Raw genomic sequence first — 16,990 nt, 5'->3', positions numbered from 1 at the left:
TTAAATGTTAACTTTCATCGGTTTTCATTTTGAACGAGGTGAAGAGACAAGTTTCTCCCAGAGTACCAGTCACCACAGCAAGACTCACTCACCTCTACTATCTGGATAGAGGCTTGCACTGTGGTACAGTTAGATAGAAATGCAGGGGGAGAATTCATTGCAGACACAGGGGACTGTAGATGGTGGAATCTGAAGCAACACACAAAGTTCTGGAGGAACTCAACGGGTCAGCATCTATGGAGGGAACTGGACAATCAACTGAGTGTTAATGTGAAAGATTGAGAAGGAGCAGAATTTTTAAGTGATAGTCTGCTGAGGTGCTCTTCAGTTGCATGAAGATTAAGATCTCAGTTTCTTGATCAAATAATATTGTATTATATATTTACTACAGATTAATTTATACACTGCCTTTGATAGATAACTTAATGGAGACCCACATAGAGACTTCACACATATCGGATGAGCAATTGTCTGCTCTGGATTCTGTTGCAAACCAAATTCTTATAACTATTGCATCTCCAATGGGACATCCATTATGTGAACATAACCACAGCAGAAGTGTCCTGTGAACCTTTTGGGGACTAATTTTCAATTAAATATGATGGCCAACTTTCAGCTCTTCTTGAGAACACCAAGAAGTGACTTGGCAAACCTTTATGTGGCTATTGCATTGTTTGGGACTTGACTCAATTGCTGTCATGTTGGCATTGCATCAGCATGAATTTACAATTCAATAGCCGCTTTAACATAGTAAAATATCACAAGTTACTTCACAGGAGTATTCCCTGCAATATGTTGATACTGAGTCACTCACCTAATGGGGATGTTGGGACAAAGTACCAAATGTTTGGCCAAAGAGGTAGGTTTTAATTAAGGAATCCCCTGTAAGAACGGCCGAGTTGAGCTCAGGGACTGGCGTAGATTCATTAGCAAAGGTTTCAGTCCCTCATCCATCATGTGTTTGCAGGCACCCTTTCTAGCTTATCCCTCTCAACCTTTCACGTTAATGCTCAGTCTTACTACAATAAATTCCCTTCTGCCTTCCTCACCATTGAGGGAAGCACGTAACAAGGTGGTATGTCAGTTATTTCTCAGCAAGGCTCAATGCTAATAAAGATGCGAGAATTATAGAGAATTCCAAAATTAGAGAATGGCCCTGTCTTTCAGCCGAGGGAATACCAAATGGCAAAAATAAAACCAAAAAATATGCAGTTTTCTGTTTTTAAGAGAGAATTTGAAACAAATGGCAGCCAAATGAATTAGAAAGCTATAGGATTCCGTTCTGAAGCTTATTTGAGGAATTGTATAATGAATTGATGATATTGCTTCCTCTGTGTTTACATAGTTGTGTAGCCTGCTAATAGTTGTTTGGATCTGTTGTCCTCCTGGTCATTATTGGAATTGGTTCATTATTGTCACATGTACCGAGGTACAGTGAAAAACTTGTCTTGCATACTGTCCATACAGATCAATTCATTACAGAGTGCATTAAGGTGATACAGGGTAAAAACAATAACAGAATGCAGAGTAAAGTGTCACAGCTTCAGAGAGAGTGCAGTGCAGCTTTCTTGCTCTTTATCCACAGTCAATAGTGAAGGTCAGGCTTGCCAGTGATACATGGAACATAATGGAGGATTTGTTAACCTAACTTCCATCAAAGTTAATGGAAAGCAAAATCTGATGTTGTGTCTCATAGGCTGGCAATGGAGTCTCATCATTTTCATGCGTTATTCAGATAGAGGATTAGCCATGATCATATTGAGTGGCAGATCAAGCTCAAAGGGACAAATAGCCTGTTCCTCCTATTTTCTAGGACCACCCAGAGAGTGGTTGGTGCATGGAATGCCCTGCCCTGGGGTGGTGGTGGAGGCAGATACATTGGACAGGTTCAAGAGTTTGTTGGATAGGCTTATGGAGAAATGTGAGATAGAGGGATATGCGGGAGGATAGGGTTAGATAGTGTGAGGGTGGTTTGATGGACGGCACAACACAGTGGGCCGAAGGGCCTGTTTTGTGCTCTATGGTTCTATGGTACGTTTTAAATTTGAAAGTCCTTTTCCTTTAGTTAGTTGAAGGTTCTGAATCGTAAAGATTCATTCATAGAACCATAGAACACTACAGCACAGAAAACAGGCCATTCTGCCCTTCTAGTCTGTGCCGAAACTATTCTGCTAGTCCCATTGACCTGCACCTAGTCCATAACCCTCCAGACCTCTCCCGTCCATGTATCTATCCAATTTATTCTTAAAACTTAAGAGTGAGCCCGCATTTACCACATCAGATGACAGCTCGTTCCACACTCCCACAACTCTGAGTAAAGAAGTTCCCCCTAATGTTACTCCTAAACCTTTCCCCTTTCACCCTAAAGCCATGTCCTCTCGTACTCACCTAATCTAGGTGGAAAGACCCTACTTGCATTAACTCTGTCTATACCCCTCATAATTTTGTAAACCTCGATCAAATCTCCCCTCATTCTTCTGCGCTCCAAGGAATAGTCCTAACCTGTTCAATCTTTCCCTTCAACTCAACTCCTGAAGACCTGGCAACATTCTAGTAAATCTCCTCTGCACTCTTTCAATCTTACTGATATCCTTCCTATAGTTAGGTGACCAGAACTGCACACAATACTCCAAATTTGGCCTCACCAACGTCGTGAACAACCTCACCATAACATCCCAACTCCTATACTCAATACTTTGATTTATGAATGCCAGGATGCCAAAAGCCTTCTTTACAACCCTGTCTACCTGTGACGCCACTTTCAAAGAATTATGTATCTGAACTCCCAGATCCCTTTGTTCCTCCGCACTCCTCAGTGCCCTACCATTTACTGTGTATGTCCAACTTTGATTTGTCCTTCCAAAATGCAACACCTCACACTTGTCTGCATTAAATTCCATCTGCCATTTTCTGGCCCATTTTTCCAGTTGGTCCAGATCCCCCTGCAAGCTTTGAAAGCCTTCCTCGCTGTCCACAATGCCTCCAATCTTAGTGTCATCAGCAAACTTGCTGATCCAATTTACCACATTATCATCTAGATCATTGATATAGACAACAAACAATAATGGACCCAGCACAGATCCCTGAGGCACACCACTAGTTACAGGCCTCCAGTCTGAGAAACAACCATCCACCACCACTCTCTGTCTTCTCCCACACAGCCAATTTCGAATCCAGTTTACAACCTCTCCATGGATACCTAGTGTCTGAACCTTCTGAACTAGCCTCCCATGTGGGACCTTGTTAAAGGCCTTACTAAAGTCCATGTAGACAACATCCACAGCCTTTCCTTCATCTACTTTCTTGGTAACCTCCTCGGAAAAACTCTACAAGATTCGTTAAACACGATCTACCACGCACAAAGCCATGCTGACTATCCTTAATCAGCCCTTGGCTGTCCAAATACTTGTATACCCGATCTGTCAGAACACCTTCCAATAATTTACCCACTACTGATGTCAGGCTCGCCGGTCTGTAAATACCTGGTTTACTTTTAGAGCCTTTTTTAAACAATGGAACAACATGAACTACCCTCCAGTCCTCTGGCACCACACCCATGACTAAGGGCATTTTAAATATATCTGTCAGGGCCCCTGCAATTTCTACACTAGTCTCTCTCAATGTCCGAGGAAATATCTTACCAGGCCCGGGAGATTTATCTACCTTTATTTGCTGTAAAGCAGTAAGCACCTCCTCCTCTTTAATCTTCTAGGGGACCAATTTTGTCCCTTACTATCCTTTTACTCTTAATATACTTGTAGAAACCCTTTGGGTTTACCTTCACATTATCTGCCAGAGCAACCTCATGTCTTTTTGCTTTCCTGATTTCCTTCTTTAGTATTTTCTTACATTTTCTATACTCTTCAAGTACCTCATTTGTTCCTAGCTGCCTATATCTGCTATACACCTCTCTCTTTTTCTTAACCAGATCACCAATATAACTCATTGAACCCTGTAATACAGTGGAAAACACAGACAATTAGAGATTTTATTTGCCAAAACTCTACTGAGGCACCACTGTATTCTCCCATCTCCCTCAAAGAGATGTCTGTTACCTGACCCTGGATGTGTCATGGATGCTTTTTTGGAAATAATACTTTCTGATCATCATACATTTATGATCATGATCATTTTGATAGCTGGCATATATGCACAGATATATCTTTGGTGACGACAAGCATTGAATGTTATCTTGGGCTGGATTGTCCAACCAATGTCCACCTGCCATTTGGCTTCTAATTACAGCTGCACCTTGCACCACTCTTGAAACATCAGCAGTCTTTACAAGCTGCCGCCTCTGTTCTGCAAGCCAACCTGTGATGAATTGTGCGTCAGTACGTGTGCAGTGACCTCCTTTGTTTCACAGGTGGTTGACTCCAAAAATCCAGCAGCCAAGCGTCACCTGGGCTTCCATGCCATTCATCTGGGAGGGAAGTGAGAATTCGAGAAATTATTTTTTTTAAAAAATGGTGATATGTCATTAGGGCCAGCTTCTGTCTTCATTTAATTGTTTGCCCAAAACAGCTCTGCCTTACTGCCTGGTATTTTGGACAAGCAATTATATCGGTATACATATTCACATGTGTCAAAGGTAAACTCATTTACTAACTGCTGTGTTTATTATACAATTAGTCTGCAAGTTGCCCAGTACTTTAATGTGTCCTGAAGTTGTGATAAGGCATGTCACTGGTTTCCTGTACCTCAAGGAAGCAAGAAGCTTGGTAAAATTGTATTTGTCTTTGCCACAGCAGCCACTGGGAGGATGGAATGGTGTGTTGGGGTGTGTGTGTCAGTGTGATTTAAGGATAGTGTAAGTATTCCTTACCTTAAGTTGCAAATAAAAACCAATAACTTATTCACATGATGCCTGCTAAATAGGAATGATTTATTGGCGGAAGATAGTGTTGAGCAAAAAAATGGCAAATATAATTTAATCCAGAGAATTGTAGGATGGGAAGGTGCAGGAAGGGAAAGGAAATGTGTAATAAGTGACAGGATATTGAGTGCTCCGGATGTATGGAGGGGCCTTGGAGTGAATGTCCACAGATCCTACAAGGTAGTAAATTAGGTCAATAAGGTAGTTAACAAGCATGAGGGGTGCTTTTCTTCAGCCAAGCCATTGAACATAAGAGCAGGCAGATTACTCTGGAACTGTGTACAGCACTAGTGAGGCCACTGCTTGAGTATTACGTACACTGTAGGGGAGATGTATGAAGATGTTGCCCAGACTGGAAGATTGTAGTTTTGAGGAAACGTTGGATAAGCTAGGGTTGTTTCTTTGGAACAGAAGAGGCTGAGGAAAGATTTAATTGAGGCATAGAAATTTATGATAGAGTAAAATAATAAAGGCCTACTTCCCTTGGCAGAGGAGCCATCAATCCAGAGGCGTAGATTTGGAGAAATTGTCAGTAGGATTAGAGAGGAGATGAGCAAATGTTTTATTTTACCCAGACATTGGAACTCATTGTCTGTAAGGGTGATGAAGGCATAAATTCCCATCACATTGAAACAGTACTTGGACATGAACTTGAAGAACCACGTCCTGAAGAAATATGGAGCCACTGCAAGTAGGCCGGATTAGTTTGAGGAACATCACAAATCCAATGGGTGCCTCCTATGTCATAAATCTTCTATGAATGAGCCTCATCTTCACTGTTGTTTGTAAAGGGGTTACAATAGCATGGTAATTAAGTTACTGGGCATATCTATACGCTTGGACTCTTGACTCGAGTTTGAATCCCACTTTGTAGCTTGCGATTTAAATTAATTTAATTATATGAAAACTGCCAGATCTGTCAGGTTGCCAGAACACCCCATTTGATTCACAAAAGGGAATTCAGCATCCAGACCAATCCAACCTAAATGTGATTCTGGACCCACCAACATTGTTGTGAATGCAGCCCAATCTATCACAAAAACCAGCCACCCCTCCATCGACTCTGTCTACACTTCTCGCTGCCTCGGGAAAGCGGCCAACATAATCAAGTACCCTGCCCACCCTGGTCATTCTCTCTTCTCCCCTCTAACCCCATCGGGCAGAAGATACAAAAGCTTGAGAACGAGCAACACCAGGCTCAAGGAACGCTTCTACCCAGTTGTTATGAGACTCTTGAACGGACCTCTTGTACGATAAAGATGAATTCTTGATCTCTCAATCTACCTTGTCATGGCCCTTGCACTTCATTTGTCTGCCTGCACTGCACTTCTTCTGTAACTGTAGCAGTATATCCTGCATTCTGTTATTGTTTTTCCTCTTGCACTACCTCAGTGTACTCACATATAACGTGATCTGTATGTACGGCATGCAAACAAAGCTTTTCACTGTACCTCGGTACATATGAAGACAATAAACCAATTACCAATTGTTGACTTTTAACAGCCCTCTGAAGTTCCAAAAGGAAAATTAATAAGGAACCATAAATGCTGACCTTGAGGGCTAATTTTCCTTGTGTATATCTGTCTTCTGAATCCTCCACGTCATCCTCTCTCTCTGCTGCAACGTAAAGTTGACTGATCCCTGCTTGTCATTACAATGGCCCAGAAACATCTTCCCCTGCCAGTAATGCCAAATGTACTGTATAGTCCTGTCGGCACATTATACTCTTCCTCTGGAACTTATTTCCATTAAAGTTGAGCATTGCCAACTGGGGATGAATTTCTTGGCAAGTAACTGCATTTGAACTCTGTTGCGCACCTTTCTCCCAACGGGAACCTGTAGCATTTTCTTGATGGACCATTAAGGTTTTAATAGGTCATAAAAATCTAACATTGAGAGGTTTTGATGGCAGCACAGATGTTTCTTTTTAATATTGGCAAAAAGCCCTATAAGAGGATTTAGAGCAGCCATTGTTGTTATATATTTTGCTGCATTTACTTGATTTGAAATTTGTCAATTTCTAACTAACTGTTGTTCTGAAATACTTAATACTGTGCATGCTGATGAACTCTCATGGCAGGAGGGTTCTGCATCAATAATTTCCCTTCTCATAGTAAACAAACAGAACTGTTGAAATTGAAAATTGCTTCATGCCATCTCTTTCTCGCAAAGCAGTGATTTTTTTCTTCTTTTATTTAATAGCACATCATGTTCCTTGCAAGTCTGAAACACAATGTAATGTTCACAGGACCGGAGTAAAATTACTTCAAAAATAAAAAAAAATGAGCCAAAATAAATAGCCTTAGCTGCCAACATGTGTACATTAGTAGCAGATGAAGCAGGGTATGTTAATAAAGCTCTTTATTGTGACATATATTCAGAGACATTATTAGTACAAGATCACATCTGCCTATGTAAATTTTTTCTGGCAGTTGTATTCTTAATGCCTCGGGTACAATTCAGATCAAAGGTAAAATATTTTTTGAGACAGTTCAAACATTCTGCTCGAGATGCAGAAAGATATTTCAAGTTAAGCAATCAGCCAGAATGTCAATATGTAAGTAAACTGAATTGAAAATCAAGTTTATCTTGTACTTACAGCATGTACAAAAGGCTCTGCTGCTAAATTGTACTGATATCATCCTGAAATCGGTGAATAATTGGAACATTTATTTTTGTCTACCCGCAGGACATTGACGGTCAGGCATTACTACTCCTGACACTGCCAACAGTCCAGGAATGTATGGAGCTTAAACTTGGGCCTGCTATCAAATTATGTCATCACATTGAACGAGTGAAGATTGCTTTCTATGCACAGTATGCTAACTGACTCAATTTGTCATCATTCCTTCTACTTTGTCCAGATTTGCTCTAAAATGAATGCTGGACCAATGTGTTCTGATTGAACACAGCAGACAGATAATCATCTGATATACTACCAGCCGAGGATATGCTGTGAAGCAGATCTCGTGAGCATTTTTTTTAATGTGCTGCTCGACTAAATAATTTGATCAAAATGAAGTAATGTTACGTAACTGTAAAAGGACAACTCTTATGCGAAGATGGATACTACAAGATATTTAAATCGGATCGATCGTCAACGGGCACATAATGACGACTCAGTCAAATGTGAATTACTTCCGAGATTTGCATGGAAGTGGGAAGATATCCCTAAACTTGGATTTCAATAATGACAGCAGCCACGCTGTTGAGGATTCGTAACTTGACAGGCCGAGCCTCGTTGACTTACTGAGGCTTCAAGCTTCAAATCCCTGTTATTTTAGAATGGTAGGAAGTGGAATCAACAGAGAAAGAACAAACCTGATCTGGAAGCACTGGGCACGCTTCTGATAACAGTCCATCAATCTGCTCTGCTTGCCAATTGAACAATATTTCTGTACAATGCTTCAGGCCATTTTGATTTGCTGCTGATATGCATTTTGACAGCTGGTTCTGAGTGTAATCAAACTGAGTTACAAGGAAATCCTTTAACTCCCATGGCACTAGTTTAGAACTGAGACCAGACAGCAGTTTTGCTGCATTTTTTTTTAAGATTTCTTTTATAAACCTATGGTCAGTAGCAGCCAAAAAAATTAATCCAGTGTAAGATCACGAACATTGAATGAGAACACAGCTATCTGTAATTAACTAGAGCAGGTAATTGTAACCCAGAGTTGTGTGTGAAATATCTCTGCAGTAATACTTATTACAATCATTGTCTGGAGTTTGCTGACATTGGTACAATCGAAGTTATACATTTTCGTTTTTACTTTATGATTTTACAAAAGAAAATTGTAATTACCATGATAAATTCTAAGTGTTCAAACTCAAGTATTGATGATTTAAAGGAGATACTTTTGTAGTCCGTCAGCATGGAAATGTTTACAAATGACATGCCACAATTTTATATGTATTTGGAGACCAATTTAACAAGATGCTTTGACCTTCAGTGCTCAGAAGACAAGGTTGGTCATGTTGTAGAGATTAAGATGAATTGCCTCAAATGGATGAATATTAGCAACATGTACTTGGAGTAAGAAACAGCAAGTGTTAGGTATAGCAGTAATTTTATAATTTTTCTCTTTGAGAGATCCCTTGTTAATGTATTTTTCGTGGGAACTCAAAGCAGCCTATTGAAGTATTGCTCTATGCCTGCAGTGAGTAGTTTCTTATTATCATATATCATGCATTTTAGTCAGCGAAACAATAAAGCAGAGAAATCAAATGCCAAACATATTATTTCAAAATCCTTTTACAAAGTAGAACCAGAGTTTGAAACACAGGTTATACAAAAATCCCTTTGAATGTCTAGATTTTAATAATCTCAGGCAGATAAAAGTAAAATAAACATTTGCATTTATCTAGTTCCTTATAACATTGTCATATTTTATCAGTGCTTCACACAATGCTTAGCTGTTTGGAGCACAGTGACTTTGTAAATGATTGGAACATTTTTACTGTGTAGATTAATTCATAATTTAGTATTAGAATTAAATTGTAATATATTTTATGTATCAAATGTTCAGAGATTAAATGTATTCTTCAAATAAGACACCCATGTTAATCACTTAGTTTCCATGGTTTTTCATGCAAAAAAGTTTATTTTTAAAAAAAATAATTCTGTAATGACAGTGATTGTGTATACCACACCTTTGTAATTCCACAGGGACTGGAGAATAGTCAAGGCTTCAGATTTCTGCACCACAGGACATTTAATGTTGAGCATAACTGTGGTGTTTTTTGTCACTTGGCAATCCTTGTAACAGACACAGATTGTGAAGGGCTCATGTCTGTTTCTTAACTCTTTCTGTTCCCCTAAACATTAAATAGCAGTCAAACTTGTTAGGTATTTCAGATAATCTGCTTATCCAACCATTGGTGTGTACCATTCAATTTGTGCACACAAGATATTTGTATGCATTCAGCGAATGCGTTTGGTGTTTCTGCCTAGAATCAATATGGTACACTTACTGGTTAATTTTAAAGCCAGCAACTAACAAGTTTGATCCAAAGGTATTAAATGACATAATGTAGACAGGTGGCCTTGTGTTTCAGTAAGCCACAAGTACTTACCATAAATTGCAGCTTTTCTTGTCCGTGGGCAAAAGCAAATCTATCGGTAAAAAGTCCTGTAACTTAAGATAATTGGGAACAAAATAAACATGAAATCAAAGCCCTAAATATTCCATTCTTTATCATGCTACTGGATTGTTATTTCTGAAGTAAGACCATGTTGCACATGCATGCTCTGTATGAGTTCTTCAGGAGTGCAAGTTTGATATTTAATTCTTAGCTCTAAAGTCCATAAATGGAAGTGTGGGGTCAAAAAGAAATGAACAACTCACTCATTTGTCATTGCCATTATTCATAATCTTCCGTGCAGTGTTGTATGAGTGACAAATATGCTTCTCAAACACAAATCATGGTGGTATAAAAATACAGTGCAATGATTTAAACTGAAGTAATTTCAATATGTGCAATCCTGTCCCACATAATAAAAATACATATGTTGCATAAAGTTGTTAATTCATTTTTTAGTTGTCACTTTTGAAGCCTCTAAGTCAATATCCTGCACTAAATAAACACCTCTGTATACCATACGGACAAGGAAGTGGTCTTGTGTGGAGGTGATGTATACATTGCTGAATTGTCTAAACATACAAAAAAGGACATTTATGAAATTTTAAAAAATATATAAAGATTACAAGCGCGTTTTTAAGGTTAGCATTATCGGAAAAAAAAATTAGAAGAGAAAAGGTGACGGAATAATCTTTGTTAAAATATTCAGCCATGAATTTTAGTCTTGAAACCAACTTTAATAATCTCCATACCGACCAAAAAGCATATTTAATGCTTTGGAAATCTGATATTAAAATTTACATTTTTTTGGAAGAATTGGATCAAAAATATGTCAGCTAGACAGTTTTTGTTTGTCAGGTACAGAGCTGTGAAGAACAGGGGAAATAGTATATTTTAAAGGAATTGGAATCTGGGGCACAGTACATCAGAGCAATATGGAAATGTGTTGCACTGTATAATGTACCATTTTGCTCTTAAACCAGGAATCCATTAAATATATCAAGAACATATACTATCTTGTAGCTGAGGGCACTTTGTTAACTAATGCTGGAATTGTATCTATGGGAGTTGGTGAGTAGCTGCAGGAAGTGCCTCAGAAAGCTGTTTGTCTATGTTATGTTGACATCGGTAGGAATGTTCTGTGTTTTGTTGCATTAATACAAATCTTGAAAAATGGATCTTTTTACATAAGTATGATTTGATTTGTACTAAAATAATTGGCAGCATTGCTTGTATTAATTGGAGCAAGATTAATTAAAAATAAACCAATTTCATTCATTATTATAGTACTCTGTAATACTAAACTTTCTTCTGATTTTATTCAGTTCAGCAACATTCTGAAACAAAATCAGATCAGACAAACACCCTGAATAATTATATTAGCTAACATCAGAGATAAAGTAACAAGGTTTAAAGTGGACACCGTTATGCAAACAAATATGCAGGAGAAAGAAATCAATTGTAAACATTTGGAGATCTGGTAGAATTCTACTTCAGCAAACACATGAAATGTACAATGAAACCTCAATATCTGTTGGCTGAAATAACAAGAATAATTGGGCAGGTTGTAAAATGGACAATTTGTGTCCAACCAAAGTTGAATTTCAACCCCTTGGTATGATTAAGGGTTTTGATGTACAAGTTACTGCAGAGCAGTTATTGTTTTTATTTTGTTAAGCTTCTGTATAAACTTAGTTTGTATATGTGGTCAGAAAATTGCACATCCCATTTTAATGTGTATATGATGAACTATGGTTAAAATTTTTAAACGTAAAGCAGATATCAAAGTGTTTTTTATTCCAGAGCAGTGGAAAATGTACAGATGACAAATGGAACTGTGCATTGTAATAGTTTCTTGCATGTTGTTCTTAATGGAGCTATATTAAATGCTGTTGCTGCTTTATTTCTGAAGGAAAATCCCTTGCTTTGTTTGCCTATCCACTCTGTCCATATTTTGTGTATATTTTGAAGGTTTAAATCTGTAATATTTCCATGTCACCGCCTTTGTCAGGTAAAGTGCTCATGATTTCTGAAGCTCGGTTTATCTTATGAGAATTCAGTAGTTGCTGGAATCTAATACATGTACAAGCCAGTGAAGAGAAGCTATTTTGGTGAGAGTACATTTAGTCAGAAAAAATATCAGTAAAAATATTTCAAGAAGCTTGTCAAAGGACCGTCATATGTCTTGGAAAACAAAATATGTAAGTTTAAGTGCAGACTGAATGGATGCTACGTTTTAAATAAAACACCAAAGAGTTAATGCAGTTGCTCACTGGGCCGACTTTCAATTCCTCGATTTAATAAAAGACTTGTTTGCATTTTTCTAATTTGTTCAGCTGATTGGAATTTTAAGATTATTTATTAATAACAATTAATAGTTGCTCTGACCGCATTATAGCTAAGCAGGCATGGAGGCAAGTGCACAGAAAATTCTGACCATGCTTAAGTAAGCACAAACGCTGGTTATTGATTGCAAAATAAAATACCAGTGAATTAAAGAAAAAGCATATTTTTCCCCATTAAAATAAATGGCAAGGCATAACTGAACACCATTCAGTACGCCACCTTCAGCACTCATTCTGGTAAAGTGAAGGTTTCCTAAACCAACATTGGTCTTTGGTTACATCATCCCTGTTAGATGTGATTTTTGTTGCAATGTTAACGATATCCAAGGCAAATGAGGGATATAAAATAGAACATAACAGCACTTGCTTCAGGAAATGGTTTATTTACATAGACAAAGTCCACAGCTAAATCGCCCCGCCTTATTTTAAACTTTGATCAAATAATGAATTCAGTCCTTGCGTTTCTGCACTCAAGTTTTAAGTGCAAGTCGCAGGATCTTCAAATTAACAATCAGTTTAGGATCTCCAGGTATGTACAGAGCATCTTTTTGCTTGCTTTCAATGGACACGTGCAGTTCAATAGATTATTGTTCTCAGCCTTCTGAATTTGTTCTCAGGCGGAAAACGATACATGTTTGTACTTCTACAAACCTCAGATATTCAATAGAATGCCCCATTAATCAGGCGTTACTATAGGTAATATAGATCCTTCTATGGTGAAAAAATGGTTTCAGTTTGAACAAACTGAACAAAATGTCATTCTGAGATTGTGACTGAAAGTGATACTGTGGAACAGTGAGAAGGGGAGGTTGATTTTAGAAAGCTCGTTATTTATAAACCAACCAAGTGTTGTAATTTGCAAAATATTTTTAAATAAAAGCAAAATTTTATTGGGACATAATAGTGAAAACCTCAGCATTTTAAAATGTTCTTGTGGCATGCAAATACCCTTGTATTCCTAATTGTGAGACAGAAACCTACATTTTCTGACCAGCATTATCCTACTGTTAACGTCAAAATAAGTCAAAAATGCAAACTAGGCTAATGTGCATTGGATTTCAATGCAATACTTGTTCCTTGGGTGTTGTTCAGAGCAGATATTCAGCGTGTCCTGAGTAAATTGATTTAGCTTGAACTAATTTGAACTGCTGTGTCTTTTTATTTTGTTCCTGATTATGTACTCATTTGTCTGCAAGAAGAGTTTATTGGCTCAACTAGTTTGAGGAGTGCATTCTGTATATACATTTTCCATGTAAATAAATGAAACCTTTATTAAGAGTTATATTTTGTTTTTTCAATCACCCTTTATACATAAATCACCCTTTATACATAAGAAACATTGCAAGAGTCAAATAAAATTGTTGGTTAAATAAAAATGAAATCTTGTGTTTTCATTTTTTCTACAAATTTTGTCACCAAAATTAATATATTTCATAACTTTAAAGCTCAGTTGAATGCATGCATTCTGAATGGTAATTACTTTGAAAGATTATGTGGATTATGATTAGTGCATGATAACGAATTAGGCTGGCAGACTTAACTGAGAACTACATTCAAAACTGTAAATGAACTTATCAGGAACTGAGTCAAACTTTATATTTGTCACATCATTATTAGTTTTTCATATCAAAGCCAGCCTCATATTTGTAACTTAGTCTAATTTCTTCAGGAACAGGATCAGAGGCTCACTGCAGTCTATTGGCATCAATGAGTTCTTAAACATATCAGTCGATAATGAACGTATGAACTACTTCCTTGAGCAGACTGAGGTCAATGGCATTTGACTCCGGGGCACAATCTTAAATCCTTTTAAAAATAATCTTTGTGATTATATCTAGTGAAGCAATTTTCAAACACAAGCTGAAGCTCTGATATCAATCCTGTAAAATAGTCTTAAGATGGAAAATATCCATTTAGCTCATTAGCTACTTGTTATCTTCATGTATAACCTGAACTGAATTAAAAATAAAATGAAAGCTTGCATCTGTAATAGCTTTTGCATCCTTAACATCCCAAGATGATCAAGGACCATGGTAGGGACAATGGACAGCATATTTATGTATGTAACAAGGATGAAACTGCCAGTATTCATTTACACAATGCATAGTGATGCTTGATAGCAATATTTATGCAGTTAACTGGGAATCCAGAAATTGCTGTTAGTTCTTCATGCTCCTGCACTCTCTGCTGCTTTTGCAGCCTTAGGCAGAATAATCTCCAGAATTCAGTGAACAGATGAAAACTTCAGCTATTGCCCTTGCTGTAAAATACCTCAGTGGAGTACTTTACCTTCAAAATAATGTGAATGGAATTTCTTAATAAATACTTGAAAATATTGCAATTTAAATGTTGCTTTTTAAAGAAGTGTGAGGTATTTTAGTTTCTCTCTTAATCATGTATTCCAATCTTCATTCCACTATAAAAATTGTAAAATATTAAACTGGTGCTATGCCTGATTCCTTGTCTAAGAATTCTGCAAGGTGATTGGCCGCTCAACTTGTATGATGACCTCAGCTGATGAATGCCAGGGATTCCTTTGAACTAAGGCCAGGCACCAATCAATGTCAGAGAAGAGGTACCAAAAATTGCTGGCTCTGTGTGGGGAAGATTACGTCAAGATCAGCAGCAAGCTAAGGGCAAAATCCAGGCCATTTTTCTATAGATAGCACTTAATTTGGTTCCAGCTTGCTGTTATATAATAAAGCAACATGATAATGACTTGTATAATAGTCATGACATGTGTAAACAAATCAATGACCTAGTTTAGTCCAATGTAATTTTCACATCCACCTGCAATACGCTGATACCCAATTTCTTGTGTAAATTGCGGTCCCGCATATGCACCAATGCAGTCAAACTGCATAAAAGCAGCCCCTTCAGCCCACCGTGTCCATGCTAAGTATCAAGTACCCATCTATACAATGGGGTCACAAGAGACTCGTGACTGGTGTTGGACTCTGGAGCAACAAACAATCTGCTGGAGGAACTCAGCAGGTCGAGCAGCGTCTGTGAGGGGGAAAGGAATCGTCAACATTTCGGGTCGAAACCCAAGCGTTGACAATTCCTTTCCTCCGACAGATACTGCTTGACCTGCTGAGTTCCTCCAGCTCATAACCAATTATTCAGTTTAATGTGACACTTAATGATTGACTCTGGACAGCTGGCTTGCATAGTAACTGCCAGTTTGTGGCTGCTTTCTATGCGTTCAGAAGCATTGATCCATAAACAAAGTTAGGTCCTTAGCAGGGAACAAGGGGTAATGGTTGATGACTGTTCTTATGCCTGGAAGGCTGTTACCTGTGAGGTTACACACTGTAGTTAGCCCCATGGTTTTTAATGCCTCAGTTAATGATTCAGGTTTAGTCCAGGGGATATGGTAGAAGTTTGCAGGTGATACAAGAATTGGCTTTCTGATTGACAGGAGAAAGGTTTAGACTGCAGGACAGCATAGGTGATCTGGTCAGTTAGGCAGAAAACTAGCAAATGGAATTTTATCCAGGAAAGTGTGAGGTAATCCACCTGGGCAGGTGCAATGAGGCCAGGGAACATACAATAAGTGGCAGAATACTGAGTGGCGTGGAGGAACAGAGGGAATTTGCTGTGAATATCCACAGATCCTTAAATGTAGTAGGACATCAGTAAGGTGGTAAAGGGTTGATTTCCCTTATTAGCATAGAACATAGAATATTACAGCACAGTACAGGCCCTTCAGCCCACAGTTTTGTGCTGACATCTTATCCTACTCTAAGATCTATCTAACCCTTCTCTCACACATAGCCCTCCATTTCTCTATCATTCATGTGTCTATCTAAGAATCTCTTAAATGCCCCTAATGTATCTGCCCCCACAACCTCTGCAGGCAGCGCGTTCCACACACCCATCACCCTCTGTGTAAAAAAAACTTACCCCTGACATCCCCCTTATACCTTCCTCCAATCACCTTAAAATTATGTCCCCTCGTGTTAGCCATTGTCGCCCTGGGAAAAAGTCTCTGACTGTCCACTTGATCTATGCCTCATATGTACATAGATTTCTTTTTCAAAATATAGCTTATTCACATCACATATAAAGTTATGCAATAACTATCACCTGCCAGCTCTTGCTCCACCCCTACCCCTCACCTCTTTCTTCTGGCTACCTGCCTTCTATCTTTCATTCCAGATGAAGGGTCTCGACCCAAAACGTCAACTGTACATTTCCCTCCACAGATGCTGCCTGACCCACTGAGTTCCGCCAGCACTTTGTTTGTTGCTGCAGATTCCAGCATCTGCAGTCTCTTGTGTCTCCATAAAGTTATGCACTGTAAGATAAGATATCTTTATTAGTCACATGTACATTGAAACACACAGTGAAATGCATCTTTTGTGTAGAGTGTTCTGGGGGCAGCCCGCAAGTGTCGCCAAGCTTCCGGCGCCAACATAGCATGCCCACAACTTCCTAACCTGTACGTCTTTGGAATATGGGAGGAAACCGGAGCACGAAACCCACGCAGTCACGGGGAGAACGTACAAACTCCTTACAGACAGCGGCAGGAATTGGACCCGGGTCGCTGGCACTGGTGCTGTAATAGAGTTACGATAACCACTACACTACCGTGCCTGCTCTGAGTTCCCCAGCACTGGCTGAGTTGCAGCCTAACCCTTCTGTTGAAGGTTCTCGCACCAGCGATATGCACCTGCTGCCTTTGCCC

The 16,990-nt window shown here is 38.6% G+C and overlaps 1 protein-coding gene across 3 annotated transcripts in view; it reads left to right on the top strand.

Annotated features, from left to right (window-relative positions):
* The window catches only part of sfmbt2 (Scm like with four mbt domains 2), a 172,201-nt gene extending 158,566 nt beyond the window's left edge, over window positions 1-13,635 (top strand). For all 3 annotated transcript variants that reach the window (XM_052033972.1, XM_052033970.1, XM_052033971.1), the window contains exon 21: window positions 7,566-13,635. In XM_052033972.1, the coding sequence (XP_051889932.1) occupies window positions 7,566-7,706 (141 nt within the window). In that variant the 3' untranslated portion in view covers window positions 7,707-13,635. The remainder of the gene's footprint in view (window positions 1-7,565) is intronic.
* Window positions 13,636-16,990: the final 3,355 nt, after the last annotated feature.

The sequence above is a fragment of the Pristis pectinata genome, chromosome 19 (genome assembly GCF_009764475.1).
Source record: "Pristis pectinata isolate sPriPec2 chromosome 19, sPriPec2.1.pri, whole genome shotgun sequence".
NCBI classification, from domain to species: domain Eukaryota; kingdom Metazoa; phylum Chordata; class Chondrichthyes; order Rhinopristiformes; family Pristidae; genus Pristis; species Pristis pectinata.
This window is presented reverse-complemented; position numbering and strand designations above follow the sequence as displayed.